At 37.2% G+C, this 15,046-nt stretch overlaps 3 protein-coding genes across 3 annotated transcripts; all 3 read left to right on the forward strand.

The window, feature by feature from the left end:
- The first annotated feature begins 219 nt into the window (after positions 1-219).
- On the forward strand, positions 220-2,814 carry LOC110759585 (putative indole-3-acetic acid-amido synthetase GH3.1). The gene is made up of 3 exons (XM_021961673.2): positions 220-625; positions 741-842; positions 1,045-2,814. Exons 1-3 carry the CDS (start codon positions 306-308, stop codon positions 2,420-2,422), a joined length of 1,800 nt encoding a protein of 599 aa, XP_021817365.2. The 5' UTR covers positions 220-305; the 3' UTR covers positions 2,423-2,814.
- Positions 2,815-5,685: 2,871 nt separating this feature from the next.
- LOC110759503 (uncharacterized) lies at positions 5,686-6,162 on the forward strand. The gene has a single exon (XM_021961568.2). It carries the CDS (start codon positions 5,686-5,688, stop codon positions 6,160-6,162), a length of 477 nt encoding a protein of 158 aa, XP_021817260.2.
- A 5,186-nt stretch (positions 6,163-11,348) lies between these two features.
- On the forward strand, positions 11,349-13,298 carry LOC110759508 (E3 ubiquitin-protein ligase APD2-like). The gene is made up of 5 exons (XM_021961580.2): positions 11,349-11,734; positions 12,044-12,179; positions 12,274-12,343; positions 12,433-12,766; positions 12,858-13,298. Exons 2-5 carry the CDS (start codon positions 12,093-12,095, stop codon positions 12,934-12,936), a joined length of 570 nt encoding a protein of 189 aa, XP_021817272.2. The 5' UTR covers positions 11,349-11,734; positions 12,044-12,092; the 3' UTR covers positions 12,937-13,298.
- Positions 13,299-15,046: the final 1,748 nt, after the last annotated feature.

A 15,046-nucleotide genomic window follows, 5' to 3' on the forward strand; every position in this document is an offset into this window, starting at 1 on the left:
CGTGTAGTGGGCCTACCTGCCCCCTCTTGACCCAACACTCTCTCAGACAAAAATATTTCCATGTCCGCTCTGACCAACTAAGGTCCGTCAGCGTCCGTCCAACGAGCAACTGGTCCGGCTGTCCACGTGGCCCCTAGTGGCGTGGAACGTGACGTGGCACCAAGAAACTAACCAAGCACGAGCTCCCTATATAAACCCTCCGAAACACCACACCTCTGACCACATCCATCACATTTCCTTTCTCTCGTTTCATTTCTTTTAAGATTTGCTTTTGTGTTGTAACATTTTGAGAGATCAAATCAATCATGACCGTCGATTCAGTGACATCGTCCCCGCCGGCCCCACCTGCCAGTGAGAAGGACGCCAAGGCCCTTCAGTTCATAGAGGAGACGACCAGGAACACGGACTCCGTGCAGGAGAGGGTTCTGAGTGAGATACTCAGTCGCAACTCGGAGACCGAGTACCTTAAGCGGTTCGGCCTCTGCGGTGCGACCGATCGGGACACGTTCAAGTCCAAGGTCCCAGTTGTTACATACGAGGATCTTCAGCCGGAGATCCAACGTATCGCTAATGGTGACCGCTCACTCATCCTGAGCTCTCATCCCATCTCTGAGTTCCTCACCAGGTAATTATAAACATACCATATATTCAAGTGTTTTTTCTTCTTCTTTCTAATACTACGTTTGTTAGGATTTTTTTTTAGTATGGTAGAATAATTAATGGTTTTTATTTGCATGCAGTTCTGGGACTTCTGCTGGTGAAAGAAAACTAATGCCTACAATTCATGAAGAGTTGGACCGTCGTACGCTGCTATACAGCTTGCTTATGCCAGTGATGAACCTGTAAACTTTTCTTCATTCCTAATTTCTCTACTTTTCTTTTCTTTCTTTTTTTGTTGTAAAGAAAATCGAACTTCTTGAGATCTGTTCCACTAAAACTCGCTTTTATTTTTCACAAAGTGATTAGTCCCTTTTTTTTTTTTGTTCTTTAATTAACGCGATTTACTACTTTCTGATGAGTTTGAATTGTGTTTTAATGTGACAGTTATGTCCCGGACCTGGACAAGGGCAAGGGGCTCTACTTCTTGTTCGTGAAGGCGGAGAGCAAGACTCCGGGAGGGCTCGTGGCACGTCCGGTATTGACAAGCTACTACAAGAGTGAGCACTTCAAGACCAGGCCATATGACCCCTACAACGACTACACCAGCCCCAACGAGGCCATCCTCTGCGCAGACTCATTCCAGAGCATGTACACCCAAATGGTTTGTGGCCTCGTCATGCGCCACAAAGTGCTCCGAGTAGGTGCGGTGTTTGCCTCCGGCCTACTCAGAGCAATTCGGTTCCTGCAATTGAACTGGCGCCAATTAGCCCATGACATCCACAATGGTACCCTAAACCCTAAAATCACCGACCCTTCTCTCCGTGAATCCATGTCCGGGACATTAAAACCGGATCCGGAGCTGTCCAGTTTCATCATACAGGAGTGTTGTGAAGAAAATTGGGAAGGCATAATCCCAAGGATTTGGCCAAACACAAAGTACCTGGATGTGATCGTCACCGGTGCAATGGCTCAGTACATCCCCACCCTTGATTACTACAGCAATGGCTTGCCGTTGGCTTGCACTATGTACGCCTCCTCCGAATGTTACTTTGGGCTTAACCTCAAGCCAATGTGTAAGCCTTCTGAGGTATCTTACACAATTATGCCAAACATGGCCTACTTCGAGTTCATCCCGCACGACCCTTCCGCTCCTCCTCTGTCCAAACACTCCCCTCCCCGCCTTGTCGACCTTGCTGACGTGGAAGTCGGGAAGGAGTACGAGCTGGTGATAACAACCTACGCCGGATTGTGCCGTTACAGAGTGGGTGACATTCTTGAGGTCACAGGCTTCCACAACGCGGCGCCTCAGTTTAGGTTTGTGAGGAGGAAGAACGTCTTGTTGAGCATTGACTCGGACAAGACCGATGAGGCTGAGCTGCAGAAAGCCATCGACAACGCGTCGGTATTGCTGAGAGAGTTCAACACGAGCGTGGTTGAGTACACGAGCTTTGCTGACACCAAGACAATCCCAGGACATTATGTGATTTACTGGGAGTTGCTTGTGAAGGACCCGGCGAATAATTCCCCGAGTCACGAGGTCCTGGACAAGTGTTGTCTGGCCATGGAAGAGTCGTTGAACTCGGTTTACAGACAAGGCAGAGTGGCTGACAATTCAATTGGACCACTTGAGATAAGGGTGGTGAAAAACGGGACATTTGAGGAACTCATGGACTATGCAATCTCTAGAGGTGCGTCTATCAACCAGTACAAGGCACCAAGGTGCGTGAACTTCTCACCCATCATGGAACTCCTGGACTCTAGAGTCGTCTCGGTGCACTTTAGCCCAAGTGCACCGCACTGGACCCCAGAGCGACGTCGTTAAGTGCAGTAGTACTACATAAGTTCAAATGGGGAAGAAGAAAAAATTTCTAATTTCTATAAGGACAGGGCCCCTTTCTCTTTTGTTGATCATCGTAGCTATAGCTTTTAAAAGTGTCTTTTCTTTGGGTTTTCTTTTGTTTTGAATCCAAGTGGGTCTGCGTCTGTGCAATAAGTTCTAAGTAATTCTGTGGGCATCTATGTGCCATATGTAATTGTCACTGATATATAGATATGTTTGTTTGTTTGTCCACCGTATCGTTTGTCTCTTTGCTTTCGATTCTCAGCTTTCTTGAAGTTGAGGGACGAGGCGTTGCAGAGAGTTGTAATGCTCTTCTGTTTTTATATATCTGCCAACAATTTGTACAAATGTGTTGGTGTAATGTTGTGATGCTTCATGTGTGTTTAATTGTTTATTTTAAGGTAAGTGTGTGGGATTTAGTTGCATGGATTTTAGTGCACGTGCTCACTATTCCTCTGTGTTAACTCAATTTTGATATAATTAGGTGGGGATTATGTAAGTTACAAGTTAATATGACAGTGATTAACAACTAGGTTTCTCTTTTGTTTGGAAGCATATCACGAGCACTTTCACATATGGATGCTAAATTAAAGGTGTGGGCCGATGTTTTAACATTGTGGGTGTGGCAGCCATATGATTTCATACTCTACTTAGGGGAAATTACATAAATCTCCCCAACCTCTAACCCTAACCCTCCCTAATGGTTAATTAAGGAACAAAATTACTGTCATATTTCTGAGAGATCAAACTAATTTAAGTATTGGTTTTCACTTGTGTTCTTACAAAATCATAGCGATCCTATTCTAGCAAAAAAAACCATATATCACAGCACCCCAATATCACCAAGTTTTTCGTATTCAAAAAACAAAAAATATCACCACGTTTTTCGTATCATAAACAAAAAATATCACCATGTTTTGTCCAACATCGAGCAATGTCAACCAAAAATCTAATTAATCAAGGTTAATATATAACTCGCTCCACTTAAATATTAATAAGCATGGAACTTGCCTATGAAAATCACGGCCAAAATAGTGCATTGACAAAAGAATTGACATGCAACTTGCATATGATCATAAAATCGAGTACTAATTAAGTTGTGTCCTCCAGCTACAATGATGGAGACTTGTATCCCCTCTAGCTAATGTAGCCTCGCAAGCAAGCATGGCAAGATCGATGCCGCTCAATTTGTCAATGTTCGTGCTGTGTTGGAAATGATTCAAACTAAAATACTAAATAGAAAATTAGATATTAACCCAACTTCAAGTTTGATGCTTGAACTATTTTCAAAGTGTTGATTCTTTCCAGAAATATAAATAGAGATTAATCCGGATCCAATTAGTAAAAAATGGTTAAATGTAGATCTACAGTTATTGAATTAAATGAATTCTAGTTCATTTATTGGTATGATAAAACCATTTATACCCTGTGCACCCGAGGTCTAAAGTTCAATTCCCCATCTTCTAATATCACTTGTATTTATTTCTCTTAGAAAAAAGGACATTGTCGTGTACATCATTAGTAATTAACATTTAACAAGCGTTATTTCTGATCTTCTATTATTCTATATTTTGGAGTTTCTTATTTAAGCATCTTGAGAAGAGTTTGATGTAATTAATTTTTCTACGCCCATGCTGATTAGTTACAAGCTCTCAAAGACACACAAGATAAGGTTTAAACTAACTTCTTGCACGAGTGCGGGAGACTCTATCTTGTTTTTTTTTCCCCCTTATTTAACTCCAATCATCTTTGAGAAGCGTTCTCACGTCTCTTAGTCAGATTGGACAAATATATTGTCATGATTTATCCAACATGAACAAGACGTGGCTTTGCTTGATTGATTTGAACTTTGACAAAGATACATGAGGGTCGGACTATAATGTCCTGAGGGTAGAAGAAGGGTGAGTGATGACTGTGAGGTGATCGATCGATCGAGAGAGGATAAATTTGTTAATTACTATTTTGACTTCTCATTAGTTGATGAAAGACTTCTTACTTATGAAACTTAAACATGCTTGCTTTTGCGTCTAAGCATACCTAACCACATTATATTTAATTCATTCTCTGTCTAATCTAATTAAAAAAGTATTCTCCATGTTTCGCAGGGTATCACTTCAGAATTTCAAGTACTTGTTTGGAAGCACATCGCAGGGCTTTTAGCCAGTGGATTATGGCGGGGGTGACTTTGTGGCAGGCCATGACAGCCTTCTTGTTTTGATTTCAGTTTCATGTACACTTACTTCTTATCATTATTTAACAACGAATATTGGTCAAGTATTATGTCAGTTTAATAATTTTTACATCATTAATAAAGCAAAAGGTTATATAGCTATCTACACCTCTCTTTCTCTTAAAGCGATTGGTAGCATCATTTATTTGGCAATGACATTGAGCTTCTATATAATATAAGCGATATTAGAAGAGGGATTTGAACACAGAACCTTGCGTGTAGGGATAACTGCTATTAACTATTGCATCGAAACTCTCTATATTAAGACAACACGAATGAATGAGTCTTGCTTTTATTAAAAAGATGATAAATTAGATTGTCAGTTCAAAAGTTAATAGAATACTATAACATTATGTTACTAATTAGTGTGTCTCTTGCTCTATAGTGGAATAAAAAGAAACAAAAGGTGTCGATCGACTGCCGCAAGTAAATCCACCTTTTGTCAACCAAAGGATAAATTACTGTGGTCGGCGGCCACACAGGCTTAATTATTATTGCCTTTAATTGATCCCGAGCCTTGATTTGTGACCTTTCGATGTCATAAATCCTTGAATGCACTCAAACACCGATGCAAATTTCTTGCGAGATTTAATTTATGTGATATATTGGGATTGGATGGGGAAGTGATAGAAGCTTAGCTAGGTTCAAATTAATTTTAGTGTAATTAAGCAAGTAATTAGTTTTCTGTTTATATTTTATTTTTCGCAGTGCGATTGTATATACAATTTGAAGCAACTAAAGCAACCGGATACTACTACTATAGTGGGTATCGATTTTGCTTCATGTTGGGCTTATCTGGAGGAAAAATAGAAAACGGATGCACAATCATGGGAGATACTATAGATTTTGGTCTATGGCCTATGGCGAATCTAGAAATGCAGTTACATTGATGGTGGGGCAAGTGGAGGAATATCCTATGGTGGTTCCAAGTCAGGCTCCCCTTGTGAATGAGTTGTCGAGACCTCTCGATCTGTGTAAGGCTGCATAGACCTTATGGCAAAAACCCAAGCACGGAATGGTCAAAGCAAATTGTGATGGTGCTTGGTTTGAGCAAACAATGCGGGGAGGTTTTGGATGGGTGATTTGGGACTTTCCAGGTTGGATGATGCAAGCGGGTGGTCAAGGAGATATGCTTTATGGGTTGGCTCTCATGGCGAAGATGGATGCTATAAGGGCAGTTCTGTTTGTTTGTCATCAAGGGGGTTTCTCTCAGGTGGTGGTGGAGTCGGATTCCCAAGTTGCCATCAAGATGGTGAAGGGGGAGATGGCGATGGATATAGAGGTAGATAGTATTCTCTTCGACATCCAGACTGCAATTCGAGAATTCCAAGAAGTAATTTTTATTTTTGCACCTCGCAGCTGCAACAAATCTGCTCATGAGGTTGCAACTTTTGCGTGTAGGGTAGGTGGTAGTTACTATTGGGATTTTGTACCTCCAGATTGGTTGTTTAATACCTTAGCTGGAGATGCTAATGTTCGTGTTCACCTTTAATAAAAGTATTTGATTCTTAGGGGGAAAAAAATGCAACTAAAGCAACTGCATCACACCATACATGTGTAAATCGAGTATGTTTTAATTGCAAACAAACAAAACATATGTTTGCATATCATATGGAAATTACAATACCATAGATTTGATGTAACACAATCACTCAATTTACAGAAGAGTGCAGCTATTTCCACCCATCTGTCCTATTTTCTCACCCACCTTATCTTTTCACCCACCATTTAAATTTGAAAAAACCCAATCCTATCTTTCCACCCACCAAATACCCTTTAATTATTAATTCAAGTATTTATCCAGAACTCTCTCTCCTCATATTTTATTAATTTATTTTTTTGAACGATAATCGAAATATTCATTGAAAAGGAGGCAAAGGCTCCTAAGCACATCAAGGAATCAAACTACAACGAGTAGGAAATCTAGAATACTAAAAGAAAATAACATATAAAAAGAAACTAAGTGAAGATAGAAAAAGCCATCGAACAACAAAAAGACGGTATTAAGATTTCTTAGACTTTTGTTTTTGTGTTCTACGAAATTAAGATTTCGATTAGTGCAAACAAACAATACATGGCAATCTAATTGCCCTTTTAATTATTTGCTAGTTTGTTGTCAATTCATCTAAAAGCAGAGGATTTCCACTTTTTCATCTGCTGGTGAAAAAGCTCATCAATTCTGGGTACTTTTTCATCTTCTGTTGTTTTTGGTTTCGTTTTTATTTATTTGGGTTTTGGTTAATTTAGGGAAGAAAAAAAATAAGAAGATTAAACTGATTGGGGTAGATACTGACCCAAAAAAAAAACTGATTGGGGGGAGATGTTGCAAATAAAACAAACAGGAAAGGGGGAGAGGTTGAAGAGATAGGAAATCTATATATATAAAGCAAAAGGCAAAGAATGGTGAAACATTCAAAATTCCAGAAAATGCCCTTGGTTAATACAAACATTAAGAATTGAAATTATTAATTAAATGAAGATAATATGGTAAATTCACACTTTTTCATTTTAAAAAAATTTAAATTAAAAGAAAAATCAGATAATAGATCCTATTTTTATGGAACACAACTACCCATTATCTTTTTTAATTCTAAAATAAATTTTAAAATTTTAAAAAAAAACCTCTCGCAGGCGCGAGAGCGCATGCGGAGAGGCTAGTAGAAAGAAAGAAAAAGGTAAATGATGGCAAGAGTTAAGGTTCAAATTGTTAAGTTGCATTAGAGTTTTTTTCTCTCTTTAATTTCGAAAAAATTCCAATTAATTGGATTAAATTTTAATGAGGTGGCATAAGTCCTTAAAAGTCATTTTTACAAAGGGCTAAATTTGTCCTTAAAATTTTGAAGATAAAGTGGGTGGAGAAATAAGACAGGGAGGTGGAAATAGCAGCACTATTTACAGAATATATATATATATACAGTTATTCTCTTATCCGGATGTCCGCACGTTATTATCGTGCGGATCCTATTGTAAACAGGTAGGAAAACAGAGAGGGGTAGTACAAAATACACTGCGTCCGCACGATAATAACGTCCGGATGTCCGCATAAGAGAATTTTTGTATATATATATAGAGTAGTTAGGCGTCCACATTGTATCCTTACTCAGGGCCGGCCCTGGTTGATTTAAGGCCCAAGGCCAAAGTCTAAGAATGTGCCCTTTATAAATAAATAATAAATATTATTACAATTTTATATCAAATAATAATATATATTTTAAAATTATAGGAGTACAAAAACCGATAATATAGAACACTTTGGACCTTATTAAAACCTTGTTTGAGGAAAACCCAATGGGAACAAAACATCAAATGAAAGAAAAATAGTAATCGATTAAAAACATTAAATTCAACAACAAATTAACTTGCATGTGTCCCCATGCTTCACTTTCATATGCACCTACAAAATAAAAATAGCAATGAAATCCCAGTCACAAAAGATCATTTAAAATGTCTTTTTGTTGCAGTTTTAGAAGCAAAATCATCAATTATATTATCATATTTAATGTTTTCCAACATATCTCTTTCAATGCATAATATTGCTAGTCCATTTAGTCTATCTTGAGCCATGATGGTCCGCTAATAAGATTTTAATAATTTTAATTCAGAAAGAACAATAAAACCTGTATTTTGGGTTCTGTATGTTGTGCTCTGGTGCTGGTACTCCCAATATCGAAGAGAACAATCAGTTTCCAACTCAAAATGGCTTTGTTTTCGCACTTAGTTTGTCACATCCCTGAATCGGCTCCGCCGTAGCACGATATTGTCCGTTTTGGGCTCCCCTCTCTGGCCTCACGATTTTTTTTTCTGGGAACTCACGAACAACTTTCCAGTAGGTCACCCATCCTGGGATTGCTCTAGCCCCAACTCGCTTAACTTCGAAGTTCCCATAACTCCGAAGCCAGTGAGCTCCCAAAATGCCTCGTGCTAAATAGAGGCGGGGATGTACATATAAGGCACATCACCCCCTCCCCGTTAGTTGATGTGGGATCTTACATAGTTTCTGAGAGAACAGAAATAAAATTCGACTGATTTCAAGAGTCTCCGTCTGGTTCTTGGGAAAACAATAATGTAGACTCCCTTTGCTTCTAGATTTGTTTGCATATGTGTGTGCCTTTATTTATTATTGTTTTATACTACCAAGTAAGACTCTCAATACATATCACACATGCCTCTTTACTTTTAGTTTTATTATTTTTCTATGAGGACTTCTTATTTTTATTTTATTTTTTTTCATATGCATATATATAGACTAATATTTTTTTGGTGCCCCTCTCAACTGTGGGGGCCGGGCGGTGGCCCTAGTTGCCCTAGTCAAGGGGCGGCCATCTTTTTACTAAATTTCCAATCACGTGCAGACATGTCAATTAATCAGACACAAAAAAGAAAAATATTACCTACGAGAGTGATTGGCTGATATCGAATACCAATTTTTCTTATCTAGGACATTATCGATAGTATTGTAAATTAATATCCGATACCAAGTATAATTGTTTCCTTATTATCCCTGCTATCTAATATGCAATGCCTCGCGTAATGGTTCTGATTAATCTGTAAACTTCAAAGACTGAAATCTATTTTTACAAGGCTAGAAATTAAAACTGGATATATCTAAGCAAAGCTAGCTAAAGCTGCATATCTTTAATATTATTTGGTGCTTTTCTTTCAAGCGTACTGCAACCTTTATTGTTTGTTCTTTCTTTTTAAGCCCTCCTTTTTCTCATGCTAATGTACAATGCATTAAGTTTCCAGGAGGGTTCTGTTTGGTCGACTTTGATGTTGAATCTGCCTTTTTTCCCAAAAGAAGAAAAAGAAAACACTGAATATAGATCGACACTAAAGTGAAATCACTCACAGAACATTGAACATGGATATAGACAACCAAATTTGAGGTTGAGGTTTTCGAGCAAAAGAATGAAAAAACAAAATTGGACGAAAGCCAAATATCTATGTCAAAAAAGAGTGCAAAGTTGATGAGACTTCCAGACAAGACGCACTTTGGTGAAAGCAATGTGTGTGTCTATGGGGACACATTTGTAACAAACCCACAGTTTGATCTTAGGCTTCTTTTTTTTTCCTTTCTTTTCAAAAGAAGAAATTTTAGGGTTTGGACCTAAATGCGTAATTGTTCACATTCACATTTCTCATTTTTACCAACTTTAACTCCACTGTCTCTCATTTAACGAACAATCTAATCACACTTTGTGATTGTTAATTTCTATATTTTGCTTAACTAATGCAACTAATGCAAAGTGTCTGATAAATCATCTAGAGAAAAAGGGATCCTACCTGCCCACCCGAAAAAACGGATCTCTTCAGCGTGTAAACTTTTAGTGATTTTATTAATCTACCAATATTATAATGCGTATATATTTATAATTGACGCTAAATTCTTTATCAAAAGTAAAAATAAGTTCCAGCTAGAAAGCATACATATATCTGATATATTCCTCAATAATCCCAAGCCAATTATGGGGGCAGTTTTTGGGGTCATCTGAATCGACTGTTTGATGAGTTTGTTGTCAATCACTTTTGTGTACTTGATGAACAACATGCAGAAGAGAACAGTGCCTTTAACAACAAAGCATGCAATGCATGCCAAAAGTAAGCCCGTCGTTGCCTCCATGTTCCACTACTCAATGTATGCACGGGATATTGGGCCCCCACAGCCAAACAACAAATACTTCCTCCACTTGTCTATTCCATCTGTTGGGTTTCTGAACGAAATCCATTTAAGGACAAAACCAGTGCAATTTGCTGTCGATTTGTGATACTTTTGTCCGTTTCATTAGCAGATGTCTCGAATTCGAATATTGAAAAAAAAAACCTAAAAGATGAATTAACAAAAGACAAAAGTGAAAACAATTTCAAATAGATTTCAGTTTTTAATTTTGGTTTTCACTTTTATAACTTCTCACTCCCATTCACTCTCCTCTCATCTTTCTTCTCAATCTCATCTTCACTCACTTTTGTTCTCCCTCTTTTTTCTCTATACTCTAGTACAAAAAATTAAAAACTAAAATTGAAATGGTTATCAAACGAGCCCTAAGAAGTTTTTTATTTGAGGTCAATATATAATTATTGACCTAAACCATAATGTAATAAATTTTAAAAACATTCAGTACTAGGATTTCAATTTTAAAATTTCTCTGCTTTTGGGGATTTTCTTGTTTTTTGTTGGGCTTCTGATTTGGGTTTGAACTTGGTGTTTGTTTTATTTTCTTAAGGCTTCGTTGTTGCTTTATAGTTGGGCCTTCATTGAGTTTGTTGATGTATTTGGGTCAGCCTTTTTTCTTTATATGATTGTCTTTGGGCTAAGTTTAATGAACCCAAAGAAAAAAAAAAAAAAAAAAACCAAAGTTTGACCTTACTCAAATGAACATTTGACTACCTGTCCAAATTTGCAAACAATTATTTTGATTTATTCTAATAAATATTTTATTTCCAAACTGACCCTACCATTACATTAACTGAAAGTAAATTAATAAGGTCAAGCAGTTTGTAGTTTCATCTCACTTTCAAGTTGGACCATGTTCCAATTCCAAAATTGGGGTTTGGTGCTCACCTTCCTACCCAAAAACGGCCAACCTACCATTCAAGACACACAGAAAGTCTTGCATTTTCCCTTACCCGCCAGACTTTTTCAAAAGATGGTTAGTTAAGAAAATTGCCCAGATGAACAACTACCAGTCTATCTTTGATGCCCATCACACCTCAGTCAGTGTCTTTTCCAACCTGGTCTGGCTTCTACGGACCACCTTTCTGCCGCTCATGATGTTCAAAGCCATTCAAGTGAAGGCTTGTTAGCTTCTACCAAATTTTTTTGGTGCAGGCTGTGTGCATATTATTCCCACATTGCTAGTATATTCTTAAATGTACAAGTCTTTCATCTTATTAGCAAAACTTGTCCACAGAGCAGCAACTTTTCTTCACATTTTGTCAGTGAGATCTCTATGAAAATTGAGGAGATTGACATTCCCTTCTGAAATGTACTCAAAGTGCTCTGTGTTTCTCCATGGATCCTGCGAAAGCCGGAGTTGAACTCGGGTCTATATTCAAGGTCCTTTGAGGTAATGCAGAAAGGCTTTTTTTTTTTTTTTTTTTTCTCATATATATATATATATCTGTGAATTTTCAAATTTTCATTCTCCTCATGTTTTTTTCTTGTTTTTTTGGGTTTAATTATATGAACATTTGACTTAGATCTTTGCCCTTGTGACTTGTCCCACCCATTACATGTTACTTAAACTAATTTTATAGGTTCATGAGCTTCTAACGTTGGTTGAGGCCTCAGATCTTAAAATTGTCTGTTACTTTATATTTAGGAACACACATACACGTTGATGCATGTAATTAAAATCTCTGTTTTCATACTGCAGGGGAAAAAATTATTATAACCACAGGAAGCATCATAACAGAGCTGTAGGAATGTGTTCCATAATAGATGGACTGAAGCACTGGAAGCTTCAATCGATCAACTCTCAATCGTACAATTTAACAAGTACCACCTATGACGTAAGGCGTTACATTTGTTCATTTTCTTGATGCAATAGTATCTGCATAATGAACTTTTTTTTACCAATTTTGGTTTCTCCTTGTACAATTACAGGATGATCAGGTGGAATGGTGTGTTACGCTTACTTTTCTAGCCCGTTTGATTGCATACGTTGGAATTCTAAGTAAGATTTTGTCGAAAATTTAAAATTAAAACTGTTGTTAATAACTTATGCCTACAAACTAATGCAGCTCCAACAATATATTAATGCAGCATTGCTTGTGATTGTTGCATACATGATATTGAAGTACATAAATGAGTACGATGGTGAAGAGGGCGGTATAGAGGATGTAAGAGAAAGTACTGAAACAAGCACGTTACAACCCGGGAAGACGATGCCAGTAACATACGGGACATGTGACAAGCGGGATATAGAATCCGGAAATTGCAGCAGCAGCAGCAGCAGTAATAGTAGCAATGGCCTAATTACAAGCTCCTCTGAGGACTTGTATGATGGGAAAATATGTGTGATCTGCTACACTGAGCAAAGGGATTGTTTTTTGGTTCCTTGTGGACATTGTGCTACCTGCTACGTCTGTGCACAGAGGTGTGTGTGCTTAGCCTAAAACTTTAGAAACGTTTCAGAACATGTTGGTTTGTGTTGAATTTTGTTATCTTACAGAGAATACATGTTGCAGGATTTTTTATGGGGAGAGCAAGATATGTCCAATATGCCGAAGATCCATTCGCAAAGTTAGAAAGTTATTTGCTGCATAGGACTAAACCCTATGTTTCATGGATACTCTACTAAGCCCAAGTATTGGAGTGTTGGACACTCGGACACTCCTCAAATACCCGTGTCCAATGATCAACGCAGTGTCCGTGATACATAGACTAAACCTCCTATTTTCCTCTTCTTCTTTTTTTCTTTTATAGGTGGCCAAATATTTTACTCTTGGAGAGAGGACTAATTACATGTCCCTTTTTTTTTTTTGGAATTTTTGGAATATTTTTTTTTCTGGCCAAATTGAGGGATATGTCCCATCCTTCGGACTGTAAATTAATTCGAATGACTGGTGTATAATTTATATTTTCATTGCTTAATGTGATCAGTTTTCAGAAAAATAAAAAAATATGACATCTTTTGGGCCTTAAGCCAGATTCAAAATAAATTAGACCCATTTTTTTATTTGCAATAAGCCTAAGTTAATCCTACCAATTCAAGGCCCAAGTCCAATTTTTAGGAAGTTCCACAATTGATTGTACTGAGGATGACTCCAAAACTTATACGAAACATTTGATTAGGTCTATATCATGTGATGAGAAAGATAGAACGAAACATTTAATTAGGTCCATGTCACGTGATGAAAAAGATAGAACGACTAAATTAATATGTGATAGCTATAGCTACTTGTATTGTAGGCTTAGCTTAATTTGAAAGCCAAGTAAGAGAATATGCGTCATGTCCCCGGAAAAAAGTGGTGAAGTGGAGAAGTGGAGAAGTGGAGCACAAAGCAATTATGAACAAGAACCCAAAAAATAAAGAATCAAAATGAAAAAGAAAAATATCACAATGAAGTTCTGAGAAACGGATCTGAAGACATCATAGCATGTAACTGTATTTAAGCAAAGTTGCAACTTGCCACCACTTCTCTCCACACAATCCACCTTTCCTTCGGCATTGAAGCCAAGCCATTTATTTGAAAGGGAAAGGGAAAAAGGCTGCTGTTGGGTCCACGAAGAAGAAATGACAGATAGACATAGATATGACAGAAGAATGCATATCTTCCTCTCACTTTTTTTTTGGAAACTTTCAGCCACCAGCCACTAGGCGAGGATGAAGTAAAAAATTGTTATTGTGGGTGCATGCCTAGGTCATCTAAACATTTCGGGTCGGAAATGGGCCAACTTAAATCCATTAAATGAACGAGTTAAGGTCCGGTTCTATTTGATGTAAACTCGGACATTTTCTATATTTTATGAAATATAAAAAAATCAAATTACAAAGTGTAACAAGAATTAAAAACGTACATTAAGTACTAATGAAGGTTGGTCAGAGTGGAAGGGACTATGGTCGCTTAAGTAAGTGGTCTCGGGTTCGAGCTCTTGTGGATGCAGAAAACTTTCTTGGGAAAGGTCTCCGCATATGCGCCCAATAGCTTGAGCCATGCCTGGGGATACCTTGGGAAATCAAAAAAAACACAAAAAATGTACATTAAGTCAATGCTCTCAACTAATCTATATAGATTTATAATTAGACAGATGTTGCTTAACAAACGTTGAATGAATACTAGATGATGAGATGAGACAAATGAGGTGGCAAGTGAAGGTGTATCAACTAATCATGGGGTAATTATAAGGGCTTCTTAGATTTAGGTTCAAAATGATTAGTTGTCATTAGGCTAAGTCCTCGTCGTTTTGGTTTTAGATGTAGGTCATTTGACTTTTATTACTTTTTTTTGTTGTGTCGATTTTACCCTTTGAGGTAAATAAAGAAACACATTGAAAATCCAAATTTAATGCATTATTTTATTGTAATTGAATTTTATAATTTAAATTTTGAATTATTTCTTTGTGAATATTTACCTAATATATTGATAAAATACAATTTAATCAATAAATATAAATACCCACATATTATACTAATCAATGAGACAAGTACCCACATAAAATTATGTACTTATGCATCAGGTAAACACCCAAATATTGAAAACACAATATGTTTAATACTTATCAAATTGATTCGGTGTTTAAGCATAGCAACAAATAAAAAACTTGAGATAAACAAGAGAACTATTGATGACGTTTTTATGTACCTAATATATAGGTACTATGAGCTAATGTGCTTTATATATATATATATATTATTGGGTTAATTACAATTTAG

This window comes from Prunus avium, chromosome 6 (assembly GCF_965620075.1).
Source record: "Prunus avium chromosome 6, drPruAviu1.hap1.1, whole genome shotgun sequence".
NCBI lineage: Eukaryota > Viridiplantae > Streptophyta > Magnoliopsida > Rosales > Rosaceae > Prunus > Prunus avium.